The sequence below is a fragment of the Zeus faber genome, assembly GCF_960531495.2.
Source record: "Zeus faber genome assembly, chromosome: 17".
In the NCBI taxonomy this organism is placed as follows: Eukaryota; Metazoa; Chordata; class Actinopteri; order Zeiformes; family Zeidae; genus Zeus; species Zeus faber.
The window spans coordinates 30,900,301-30,914,366 of NC_137204.1; the positions used below are offsets into that span (position 1 = coordinate 30,900,301).

At 39.8% G+C, this 14,066-nt stretch overlaps 1 protein-coding gene across 1 annotated transcript in view; it reads left to right on the top strand.

The window, feature by feature from the left end:
• The first annotated feature begins 8,130 nt into the window (after positions 1 to 8,130).
• Positions 8,131 to 14,066, top strand: part of dcc (DCC netrin 1 receptor) — a 53,972-nt gene continuing 48,036 nt past the window's right edge. The window contains exon 1 of the mRNA XM_080017751.1: positions 8,131 to 8,307. Within this exon, the coding sequence (XP_079873877.1) occupies positions 8,208 to 8,307 (100 nt within the window). The 5' untranslated portion in view covers positions 8,131 to 8,207. The remainder of the gene's footprint in view (positions 8,308 to 14,066) is intronic.

Genomic DNA, 14,066 nt, shown 5'->3' on the forward strand with positions numbered 1-14,066 from the left:
ACACACTACAACACACACACTACAACACACACACTACAACACACACACTACAACACACACACACGACTAAACACACACACACTACAACACACACACACGACTAAACACACACACACTACAACACACACACACTACTAAACACACACACTACAACACACACACTACAATACACACACACTACAACACACACTACAACACACACACACACTACTAAACACACACACACTACAACACACACACACACACACTACTAAACACACGCACACTACAACACACACACTACAATACACACACACACACTACAACACACACACACACTACTAAAAACACACACACTACAACACACACACACACACACACTACTAAACACAGACACACTACAACACACACACTACAATACACACACACACACTACAACACACACACACACTACAACACACACACTCTACAACACACACACTACTAAACACACACACACTACTAAACACACACACACTACAACACACACACACTACTAAACACACACACACTACAACACACACACACTACAACACACACACACACACACTACAACACACACACACACGACTAAACACACACTACAACACACACACACTACTAAACACACACACTACAACACACACACTACAATACACACACACACACACTACAACACACACACACACTACAACACACACTACAACACACACACACACTACAACACACACACACTACAACACACACTGCAACACACACACTACAACACACACACACACACACTACTAAACACACACACACTACAACACACACACTACTAAACACACACACACTACAACACACACACACTACTAAACACACACACTACAATACACACACACACACTACAACACACTACAACACACACACACTACAACACACACACACTACAACACACACACTACAACACACACACACTACAACACACTACTAAACACACACACACTACAACACACACACTACAATACACACACACACACTACAACACACACACACACTACAACACACACACACTACAACACACACACACACACACACACACACTACAACACACACACACACTACTAAACACACACACACATACAACACACACACACACACACTACAACACACACACTACAATACACACACACACTACAACACACACACACACTACAACACACACACACACTACAACACACACACTACAACACACACACACACTACAACACACACACACACTACAACACAACACACACACTACAACACAACACACACACTACAACACACACACTACAACACACACACTACAACACACACACTGCAATACACACACACTACAACACACACACACTACAACACACACACACACACTACAACACACACACACTACAACACACACGACAACACACACACACACTACAACACACACACACACTACTAAACACACACACACTACAACACACACACACTACTAAACACACACACACACTACAACACACACACTACAATACACACACACACACACTACAACACACACACACACACACTACAACACACACACTACAACACACACACACTACAACACACACACTACAATACACACACACACACACACACACTACAACACACACTACAACACACACACTACAACACACACACACACTACTAAACACACACACACTACAACACACACACACTACAACACACACACTACAACACACACACACACTACAACACACACACACTACAACACACACTACAACACACACACACACACTACAACACACACACTACAACACACACTACAACACACACACACACACTAAAACACACACACACACACACACACACTACTAAGCACACACACACTACAACACACACACACACACACTACTAAACACACACACACTACAACACACACACTACAACACACACACACACAGACTACAACACACACACACACTACAACACACACACTACAACACACACACACACACTACTAAACACACACACACTACAACACACACACACACACACTACTAAACACACACACACTACAACACACACACTACAATACACACACACACTACAACACACACACACACTACAACACACACACTACAACACACACACACACTACAACACACACACACTACAACACACACTACAACACACACACACACACTACAACACACACACTACAACACACACTACAACACACACACACACACACACACACACACTACTAAACACACACACACTACAACACACACACTACAACACACACACACACACACTACAACACACACACACTACAACACACACACTACAACACACACACACACACTACTAAACACACACACACTACAACACACACACACACACTACTAAACACACACACACTACAACACACACACTACAATACACACACACACTACAACACACACACACACTACAACACACACACTACAACACACACACACACACTACTAAACACACACACACTACAACACACACACTACAACACACACACACACACACTACAACACACACACACTACAACACACACACTACAACACACACACACACACTACTAAACACACACACACTACAACACACACACACACACTACTAAACACACACACACTACAACACACACACTACAACACACACACACACACACACTACAACACACACACACACACTACTAAACACACACACACTACAACACACACACTACAATACACACACACACTACAACACACACACACACTACAACACACACACTACAACACACACACACACACTACTAAACACACACACACTACAATACACACACACACTACAACACACACACACACTACAACACACACACACACTACAACACACACACTACAACACACACACACACTACAACACACACACTACAATACACACACACACACACACTACAACACACACACACACTACAACACACACTACAACACACACACACACTACAACACACACACTACTAAACACACAAGATGGAGGGATGACAGAGAGGAAGACGGTGGAGAGAGACTGGTTGACGTCTCCGTCAGTCTCGTTACGAGGAAGTAACGACAGAACAAAAAGAGGAGAAGAAAGGGATGAGAGCAGGAAAAAAGAAGTGAAGGAGAAGAAGTTTCAGAGACGGAGCGAGAGAAGGAGAGAAGGAGAGAAGGAGAGAAGGAGAGAAGGAGAGAAGGAGCACCAGGTTCAGGCTGCAGCCAGTCTTCCTTCCTTCCTTCCTTCCTTCCTTTCCTTCTTTCTTTTGAAAAGTAAAAGTTTTTCAATCAAATGAAGGCCTCTGAGAGTATCTTCCTGTAAAGTAACTTCTTACAAAGTAACTCCCTGTGAAGTAACTTCCCGTAAAGTAACTTCCTCTAAAGTATCTTCCCGTGAAGTAACGTCCTGTAAAGTAACGTCCTGTGAAGTAACTTCCTGTGAAGTAACTTCCTGTGAAGTAACTTCCTGTAAAGTAACTTCTTACAAAGTAACTCCCTGTGAAGTAACTTCCTGTGAAGTAACCTACCGTGAAGTAGCTTCCTCTAAAGTATCTTCCCATGAAGTAACGTCCTGTGAAGTAACTTCCTGTAAAGTAACTTCCTGTGAAGTAACTTCCTGTAAAGTAACTTCTTACAAAGTAACTTCCTGTGAAGTAACTTCCTGTGAAGTAACTTCCTGTAAAATAAATTTTTACAAAGTAGCTTTGTGTGAAGTAACTTCCTGTTAGTACATAGAAGATAGTATGGTATTTAATTCTTCTGCCATTTGGTGGCAGGTGGAGGAGGAGGACGTGGAGGACGTGGAGGTGGAGGAGGAGGAGGACGGGGGGATGAGGAGGAGGAGGAGGTGGAGGTGGAGGAGGAGGTGAGGGGATGAGGAGGAGTTGGAGGAGGTGGAGGTGGAGGAGGTGAAGGTGGAGGAGGAGGAGAGGGAGGTGGAGGTGGAGGAGGACGGGGGGTGAGGAGGAGGAGGAAGAGGAGGTGGAGGTGAGGAAGAGCGCCCTCATCAGGTCACAACTGGTGCTCAATGCAGATGGAGGAAGCGATGGAGGGAGAGAGAGAAAGGGATGGAGGGAGCATGTGACCTCCCCCTCTCTCCATCCCTCTCTTTCCAGGCTGAGGGAGGAGTGGAACGACCTCTGACCCCTGACCTCCAGGTTAACCCTTCATTCATCACAAAGTAGATAGTTACGTGTTGTCATGGTTACGCAATAAAACAAGGAGTGGGGAAAGGTGGCCATGTTTCTGTGTCGTCGCTCACTCCTATCGCTCTAACCTTCTATCATTCTCTCCTTCCATCCTTCTATTCCTCTATCATTCTATCCTTCTATTGCTCTATCCTTCTATCGCTCGCTCTTTCTATTGCTCTATCCTTCTATCACTCACTCTTTCTATTGCTCTATCCTTCCATCCTTCTATTCCTCTATCATTCTATCCTTCTATTGCTCTATCCTTCTATCACTCACTCTTTCTATTGCTCTATCCTTCCATCCTTCTATTCCTCTATCGTTCTATCGCTCTACCCTTCTATCGCTCATCGCTCTGTCCTATCGCTCTGTCCTTCTATCATTCTATCCTTCTATTGCTCTATCCTTCTATCGCTCGCTCCTTCCATCATTCTATTCTTCTATCGTTCTATCCTTCTATCGCTCGCTCCTTCTATCGCTCTATCCTTCCATCATTCTATTCTTCTATCGTTCTATCCTTCTATCGCCCCATTCTTCTATTGCTCTATCCTTCTATCGCCCTGTCCTTCTATCTTCATATGCTTCTAAACATCAGTTTATTGTAGAGAGTGGGCCAGCTGGAACAAGCCAGGAGCAGATGGAACACGTCATGACAGGGCTCCTCTCATGAGTGAGTGTGGGGATGGGGGTTTTACCTGCTGCTCCTGAGACCAACCAACCAGCATCAGGTATGCAGCCACCCTGATCCCAATCATCTAGATCCAGGTCAGGTGTGGCTGCCCAAACCATCCCATCCACTCATCACACCTTCTATCCTTCTATCCTTCTATGCTTCTATCCTTCTATGCTTCTATCATTCTATGCTTCTATCATTCTATCCTTCTATTATTCTATAATCCTAGCATTTTATCATTCTATCATTCTATAAATGAATCATTCTATCTTTATATCCTTCTATCACTCTGTTCTTCAATCATTCCATCCTTCTATCCCTCTGTCCATTCCATCCCTCCCCTCCTATCCTTCCTCAAAGAAAGAGAAACATGCTTCAACAGGTTTCAATTAATTTCCTGTTTGTGTGACAGAGAGAGAGAGAGAGACAGAGAGAGAGACAGAGAGAGAGAGAGAGACAGAGAGAGAGGCAGAGAGAGAGAGACAGAGATAGAGACAGAGAGAGAGAGAGAGAGACAGAGAGGGAGAGACAGAGATAGAGAGACAGAGATAGAGAGAGAGATAGAGAGACAGAGATAGAGAGAGAGAGAGACAGACAGAGAGAGAGAGAGACAGAGAGAGAGAGACAGAGAGAGAGACAGGGAGGGAGCTTTGTTTTACCTCTTCAGTGCTTGTTGATGAGAAAGAGGCTCCGCCCATCTCCCCAAATGTAAGATTTCCTGTTTCCTGCCACGTGCTGACGAGCATCAGCCAGGTCCAGGCTTCAAACTGTTGCCACGGAAACATGTTGTAGGACATTGAGTGGAAGTGTCACCACCAGGGGAGTGGAGGAGGTGGAGGAGGTGGTGCTGCTCATTTACTGTGTGAGCCAAGACAATGACTTCATTACAAAGAGAAAGATGAGTGGATGAGTGCATGATGGATGAGTGCATGAGTAGATGGATGAGTGGGTGGATGGATGATGGATGAGTGGATGAGTGCATGAGTGGATGGATGATGGATGGATGGATGAGTGCATGAGTAGAATGATGGATGAGTGGATGGATGGATGGGTGGGTGGATGATAGATGGATGATGGATGGATGGAAGGAAGGATGAGTGGATGATGGGTGGATGATGAATGGATGGATGATGGAGAGGATGGAAGGAAGGATGGATGAGTGGATGATGGATGGATGGATGGATGGGTGGGTGGATGGATGATGGAGAGGATGGAAGGAAGGATGGATGAGTGGATGATAGATGGATGGATGAATATAAAATGGTGAAATTAAGATAAAAATAAATAAAAGATAATAATTAGATAAAAATCTAATTAAATCATGAATATTACAAATGAATTCATACATATAAAACAGAGATTTTGATGTCAACTATGTAACCACAAAAATAAGTTTTAAATATACATTGAAATAGTTACAATACACAGTGGAATAGTTACAATACACAGTGGAATAGTTACAATACACATTGGAATAGTTACAATACACAGTGGAATAGTTACAATACACATTGGAATAGTTACAATACACAGTGGAATAGTTACAATACACAGTGGAATAGTTACAATACACATTGGAATAGTTACAATACACAGTGGAATAGTTACAATACACAGTGGAATAGTTACAATACACATTGGAATAGTTACAATACACAGTGGAATAGTTACAATACACATTGGAATAGTTACAATACACAGTGGAATAGTTACAATACACATTGGAATAGTTACAATACACAGTGGAATAGTTACAATACACATTGGAATAGTTACAATACACAGTGGAATAGTTACAATACAGATTGGAATAGTTACAATACACATTGGAATAGTTACAATACACATTGGAATAGTTACAATACACATTGGAATAGTTACAATACACATTGGAATAGTTACAATACACATTGGAATAGTTACAATACACAGTGGAATAGTTACAATACACAGTGGAATAGTTACAATACAGATTGGAATAGTTACAATACACATTGGAATAGTTACAATACACATTGGAATAGTTACAATACACAGTGGAATAGTTACAATACACATTGGAATAGTTACAATACACATTGGAATAGTTACAATACACATTGGAATAGTTACAATACACAGTGGAATAGTTACAATACACAGTGGAATAGTTACAATACAGATTGGAATAGTTACAATACACATTGGAATAGTTACAATACACATTGGAATAGTTACAATACACAGTGGAATAGTTACAATACACATTGGATTAGTTCTAAATGTTCATTTGAATAAAGTTTGTTTTATTTCCGTAAAACCAGGTTTTATATTTTCAGACAGATGGTCCAACACAATCAGCTGCTCCTGTGGGAACTCTCCCCTTGTCTCTCTCTCCCTGTCTCTCTCCCCCTGTCTCTCTCTCTCTGTCTCTCTCCCCTTGTCTCTCTCTCTCCGTCTCTCTCCCCCTGTCTCTCTCTCTCTCTGTCTCTCTCCCCTTGTCTCTCTCTCCCTGTCTCTCTCCCCCTGTCTCTCTCTCTCTCTGTCTCTCTCCCCTTGTCTCTCTCTCCCTGTCTCTTTCCCCCGTCTCTCTCTCCCTGTCTCTCTCCCCTTGTCTCTCTCTCCCTGTCTCTCTCCCCTGTCTCTCTCCCCCTCTCTCTCTCTCTCTCTCTCTCCGGAGCGGCGCGGCAGAGGCGGCGTTCATTGACGCCGCGACGGAATGACGAGACAGAGGAAAAAAGGACAAGAGAAGGAGGGAGGAGACAAGAGAAGGAGGGAGGAGACAAGAGAAGGAGGGAGGAGACAAGAGAAGGAGGGAGGAGACAAGAGAAGGAGCCTCCTCCATCACCTCCTCGTCATCCGTCCTTTCTACCGGAGCGGAGCGGAAGCAACGCGGCAACGCGCCGTGAGCGGCAAGAGAATAAGCATCGGCTGGTGGTTGAAAGCGGCACGTTCCTCCTGCACGGAGGGGGCGGACCCCGCCACGCAGCCACGTCATGTCTTCTGCTTTGTGTGCTTTTCTGACGTCAGCCACACGAGGACGTGCTTTTTGGATTTGATTCTTTATTGATTTTCTTTTTATTTGGACAGGCTGCAACGCGCGCTGCTTCCTGGGAAGAAAGGAGCCTTCTGATTGGCCGGGACGACTTGGGGGGGGGGGGGGGGGGGGGGTGCCGCCACTGGACGCGCAGCGCGGAAACCACAACACAACGCAGCGCGCGCAGCTCCGGTGCGGTGCGGTGCGGTGCGGTGCGGTGCGGTGCGGCCATGTTGGCGCCGTCAGTCGGAGCTTGTTCTTACCGGGACTTACCGGCGGCGAGGATGCCGACGAAGAGGCTAGCGGCGACGGCGAGGAGATTCGGGTTCTACGTGCTCGTGTGGATGTGTACGGTGGTCGTGCACGGCGGCCACGCAGCGCACGGTGAGTTGGAACCGGGAGAGAAACGGAGCGAGCTTCCGTGGCTCGGAATACTGATGTGCGCGGCGGCGGCGGTGGCGGCGGCGGCGGCGGCGGCGGTGGCGGCGGCGCGGCAGCGGCGTCCTGAGCCTGGAGCTCGGTCCTTTCAGCTTTTATTTTGAAGGAGCAGGGCGGCGTCCTGAGCCTGGAGCTCGGTCCTTTCAGCTTTTATTTTGAAGGAGCAGGGCGGCGTCCTGAGCCTGGAGCTCGGTCCTTTCAGCTTTTATTTTGAAGGAGCAGGGCGGCGTCCTGAGCCTGGAGCTCGGTCCTTTCAGCTTTTATTTTGAAGGAGCAGGGCGGCGTCCTGAGCCTGGAGCTCGATCCTTTCAGCTTTTATTTTGAAGGAGCAGGGCGGCGTCCTGAGCCTGGAGCTCGGTCCTTTCAGCTTTTATTTTGAAGGAGCAGGGCGGCGTTCTCTGCGTGTGCGCGCGCGTGGCACGTATATGACCCGCGTGCTCGCCACGCACGCGCCGGCGACGCGCACTCTTGTGTGAGCGTTTGGATGCGCGCGCACGTTCGACAACGGCAGCTCATTTGCTGGAGAAAGATCTATCGATTATATATCGATTATATATCGTATATATAATAGATACATAAGATATATAATCTTGTGTATCTATTATATATCGATTATATATCTTGTGTATTTATTATATATCTATCTATCGCTTATATATCGATAATATATCGATTATATATCTTATGTATCTATTATCTATCGATTATATATCGATTATATATCTTATGTATCTACTATATATCTATCTATCGATTATATATCTATCGATTATATATCGATTATATATCAATTATATATCTTATGTATCTATTATATATCTATCGATTATATATCTATCTATCGATTATATATCGATTATATATCAATTATATATCTTATGTATCTATTATATATCTATCTATCGATTATATATCTATCGATTATATATCAATTATATATCAATTATATATCTTATGTATCTATTATATATCTATCTATCGATTATATATCTATCTATCGATTATATATCGGTTATATATCTATTATATATATCTATAATATATCTATAATATCTATCTAATCGATCTTATCTATCTATTATATAACGATTACATATATCTATTATCTATCTATCCATTATCTATCTATCTATCTATCTATTATCTATCTATTATCTATCTATCTATTATCTATCTATCCATTATCTATCTATGTATCTATCTATCTATCTATCTATCTATCTATTATGTATCTATATTATATATCTATTATCTATCTATCTATTATCTACCTATTATCTATCTATTATCTATCTATTATCTATCTATCTATTATCTACCTATCTATTATATATCTATCTATCTATTATCTATCTGTCTATTATCTATCTATTATCTATCTATTATTTATCTATCTATATATTATCTATTATCTATCTATTATCTATCTATCTATCTATTATCTATTTATTATCTATCTATTATCTATCTATCTATCTATTGTCTATCTATTATCTATCTATTATCTATCTATCTATCTATCTATTATCTATCTATTATCTATCTATCTATCTATCTATTGTCTATCTATTATCTATCTATTATCTATCTATCTATCTATTATCTATTTATTATCTATCTATTATCTATCTATCTATCTATTATCTATTTATTATCTATCTATTATCTATCTATCTATATATTGTCTATCTATTATCTATCTATTATCTATCTATCTATCTATCTATTATCTATTTATTATCTATCTATCTATTATCTATCTATTATCTATCTGGTGGAGGCATGGACTTCACCCAAAACAGCCGTGAGGTGGAGGCATGGACTCCACCAGACGCTGAAGGTGTCCTGTGGTATCTGGTACTAAGACGTGAGCAGCAGATCCTCTAGGTCCTGGAAGGTGGAGGTGGGGCTCCAATGGATGGGTGGTGTACAGGGGTGAGCATGGGCACTGTGAGCTCCCATACGCAGCAAGCTGCCATGCACTGTGTGTTGTACACCTTTCTATCACAGCACCATTCAACACTGTGCTGCAGTCGTTCTACTGGGGCATCGAACCAGACGGAGTACACTCTGCCCCCCACGTGCATCGATATATTATACTAATATACAACTGTATATATATATATATATATATATATATTACTAATAAATAACAGTATATATATATAATAATAATAGTATATCACAGTATATATATATATATATATATATTACTAATATACAACAGTATATATATATATTACTAATATATAACAGTATATATATATATATATATAATAATAATATCACAGTATATATATATTACTAATGTATAACAGTATATAGATATTTCTAATATATAACAGTATATATATATTACTAATATATAAGAGTATATATATATTACTAATATATAAGAGTATATATATATATTACTAATATATGAGTATATATATATTACTAATATATAAGAGTATATATATGACTAATATATAAGAGTATATATATATATATATTACTAATATATAAATATATATATATTTCTAATATAGAACAGTATATATATATTACTAATATAGAACAGTGTATTTATATATATAACTTATATAGAACAGTTTATATATATATTACTAATATATAACAGTATATATATAATAATAATTTATAACAGTATATATATTATACTAATACATAACAGTGTATATATATATACGTTTAATACATAACAGTATATATATAATAATATATAACACTTTATATAATAATAATAATAATATAGCAGTATATATAATAATAATATATAACAGTATATATACAATTATAATATATAACAATATGTATATAATATATAGCAGTATATATACATAAGAATATAACAGTATATATAAATAATAATATATAACAGTGTTTATACATAATATATAATAGTATATATGATAATAATAATAATAATAATAATAATAATAATAATAATATATAACAGTATATATATAATAATAATATATAACAGTATATATATATTATTAATATATAACAGTATATATATATATAATTTATATATAATGATATAGCAGTATATGTATAAAAATAATACAGTATATATATAATACTATATAACTATATATATTATAATATATAACAGTGTGTATATATATATATATGTATAATATTATATAACAGCATATATATATATATATATATATATATATATATATATATATATATATATATATATATATATATATATATATATATATATATATATATAACAGTACTGTATATATATAATACTATATGACAGTATATATAAAATATATAAAGGTATATATACTGGTTCTATGTTGTAATGATCAGTGTATATTTTCCCAATCCCGACCTAGGGAACTAGTACAGATAGATTTCCCCTAAATATGTATATATATTATTATAATCATAATTTAGTTGTTAATTTACATATGTGTGTATTACATAATGTTTATTCATCATAATTCAAAAGTCATAATTTATAATTCATAATTCATACGCCAGAGCCAGAAATAGCAGCGTGGAAGAAGTGCACCATGGGAAATATGTCCCCTCGCCTTGATTTGAAGGAATGAGCCTGATGAACACTTGATGGATGGATGTGTGTATGGATGGATGGTTGGATGATGGATGGATGGATGGATGGATGGTGGTTATATGGATATATGGATGGATGAATGTATGGCTAGATGGTTGCATGGATGAATGTATGGGCGGATGGATGCTGGGTGGATGGTTGATGGATGGATGCTGGGTTGATGGATATATGGATGGATGAATGACGGATGTACGATGGATGTATGGTGGATGGATGGATGTATGGCCGGATGGATGGATGATGGATGGATGGAGACAGATGGATGTACGGAGGATGGATGATAATGGATGATGGATGGCCGATGGATGGATGGATGGATGGGCGATGGATGGATGGATGGATGATGGATGTATGGATGGATGGACGATCGATGGGTGGGCGATGGATGGATGGATGGATGGGCGATGGATGGATGGATGGATGGATGGCCGATGGATGGATGGATGGATGATGGATGTATGGATGGATGGACGATCGATGGGTGGGCGATGGATGGATGGATGGATGGATGGACGATCGATGGGTGGGCGATGGATGGATGATGGACGATGGATGGATGATGGATGGATGATGGATGGATGGATGATGTATGGGTGGATGATGTATGGACGATGGATGGGTGATAGACGGATGGATGATGTATGATGGATATATGGATGGATGAATGATGGATGGACGATGGATGGATGGATGATAGATGGATGGAGAAAGATGGATGTATGGAGGATGGATGATGGATGGAGGATGGATACTGGATGGATGAATGATCAATGGATGGATGATGGATGGATGATGGATGGATGTATGGTGAGTGGATGGTGTGTGGATGGATGATGGATGGATGGATGATGTCTGGATGGATGGATGGTGTATGGATGGATGATGGATGGATGGATGATGTCTGGATGGATGATGGATGGGTGATGTATGGATGGTGTATGGATGGATGATGGATGGATGGATGGATGATGGATGGATGTCAGTCTAACCATTAAACCGTCATCTTCTTTCATCTTCTTCTTCTCCTGCAGATCTCCGGTGGGAGGTCAGAGGTCAGGGTTTGCTTCAGTGCGTGTCACTTCCTGTCAAGCACCTGGTGCCTTGTCAAACAACCGTTGTGATGCTTTGACTTCAATGTTTATTGATGTTGAATGAATTCAAGAGAAGAGTCAAAACTTATGACGTGAAATATGTTTGAAAACACCTTCATTCATTCACATATTCATGTTCAATCTCAGTCGTCCAGCATGCTTCACCTGGGAGAGCTGTTGCCATGGTGACCCGTATGTGTGTCACTACTTACACACACACACACACATTTATTTATTTATTTTTTCTGTTCACAAAGCTCTTTAATGTTTCATCAAAATGAATTTTAAATCTCTCTCTCTGTCTCTCTCTCTGTCTCTCTCTCTGTCTCTCTCTCTGTCTCTCTCTCTGTTTCTCTGTCTCTCTCTGTCTCTCTCTCTCTGTCTCTCTCTCTGTTTCTCTGTCTCTCTCTGTCTCTCTCTCTCTGTCTCTCTCTCTCTCTCTTTCTCTCTCTCTGTCTCTCTCTCTGTTTCTCTGTCTCTCTCTCTGTCTCTCTACCTCTCTCTCTATCAATTCTATTGATGTTTATTTGATGACAGTTATTACAACAGTATTGTCCAGGCTAGAAGGCAGGTAGCCTCAACAACAACAACAACAACAACAACAACTACAACAACAACAACAACATGAGATACAATAACTCAACAACAACAGTATTAGAGACAATAACTCAACAACATGAGATACAATAACACAACAACAACAACAACATTAGAGACAATAACTCAACAACAACAACATGAGATACAATAACTCAACAACAACAACTTGAGAGACAAAAACTCAACAACAACAACAATAGGTACAATAACTCAACAGGAACAACAACATTATTAGATACAATTACTCAACAACAACAACATTAGAGACAATAACTCATCAGCATGGATACAATAACTAAACAACAATAACATTAGATACAATTACTCAGCATCAACAACAACAACATTAGATACACTAACTCAATAACAACATTGTTTACAATACAGATGAACCTCATAATAATGGCAGTAAT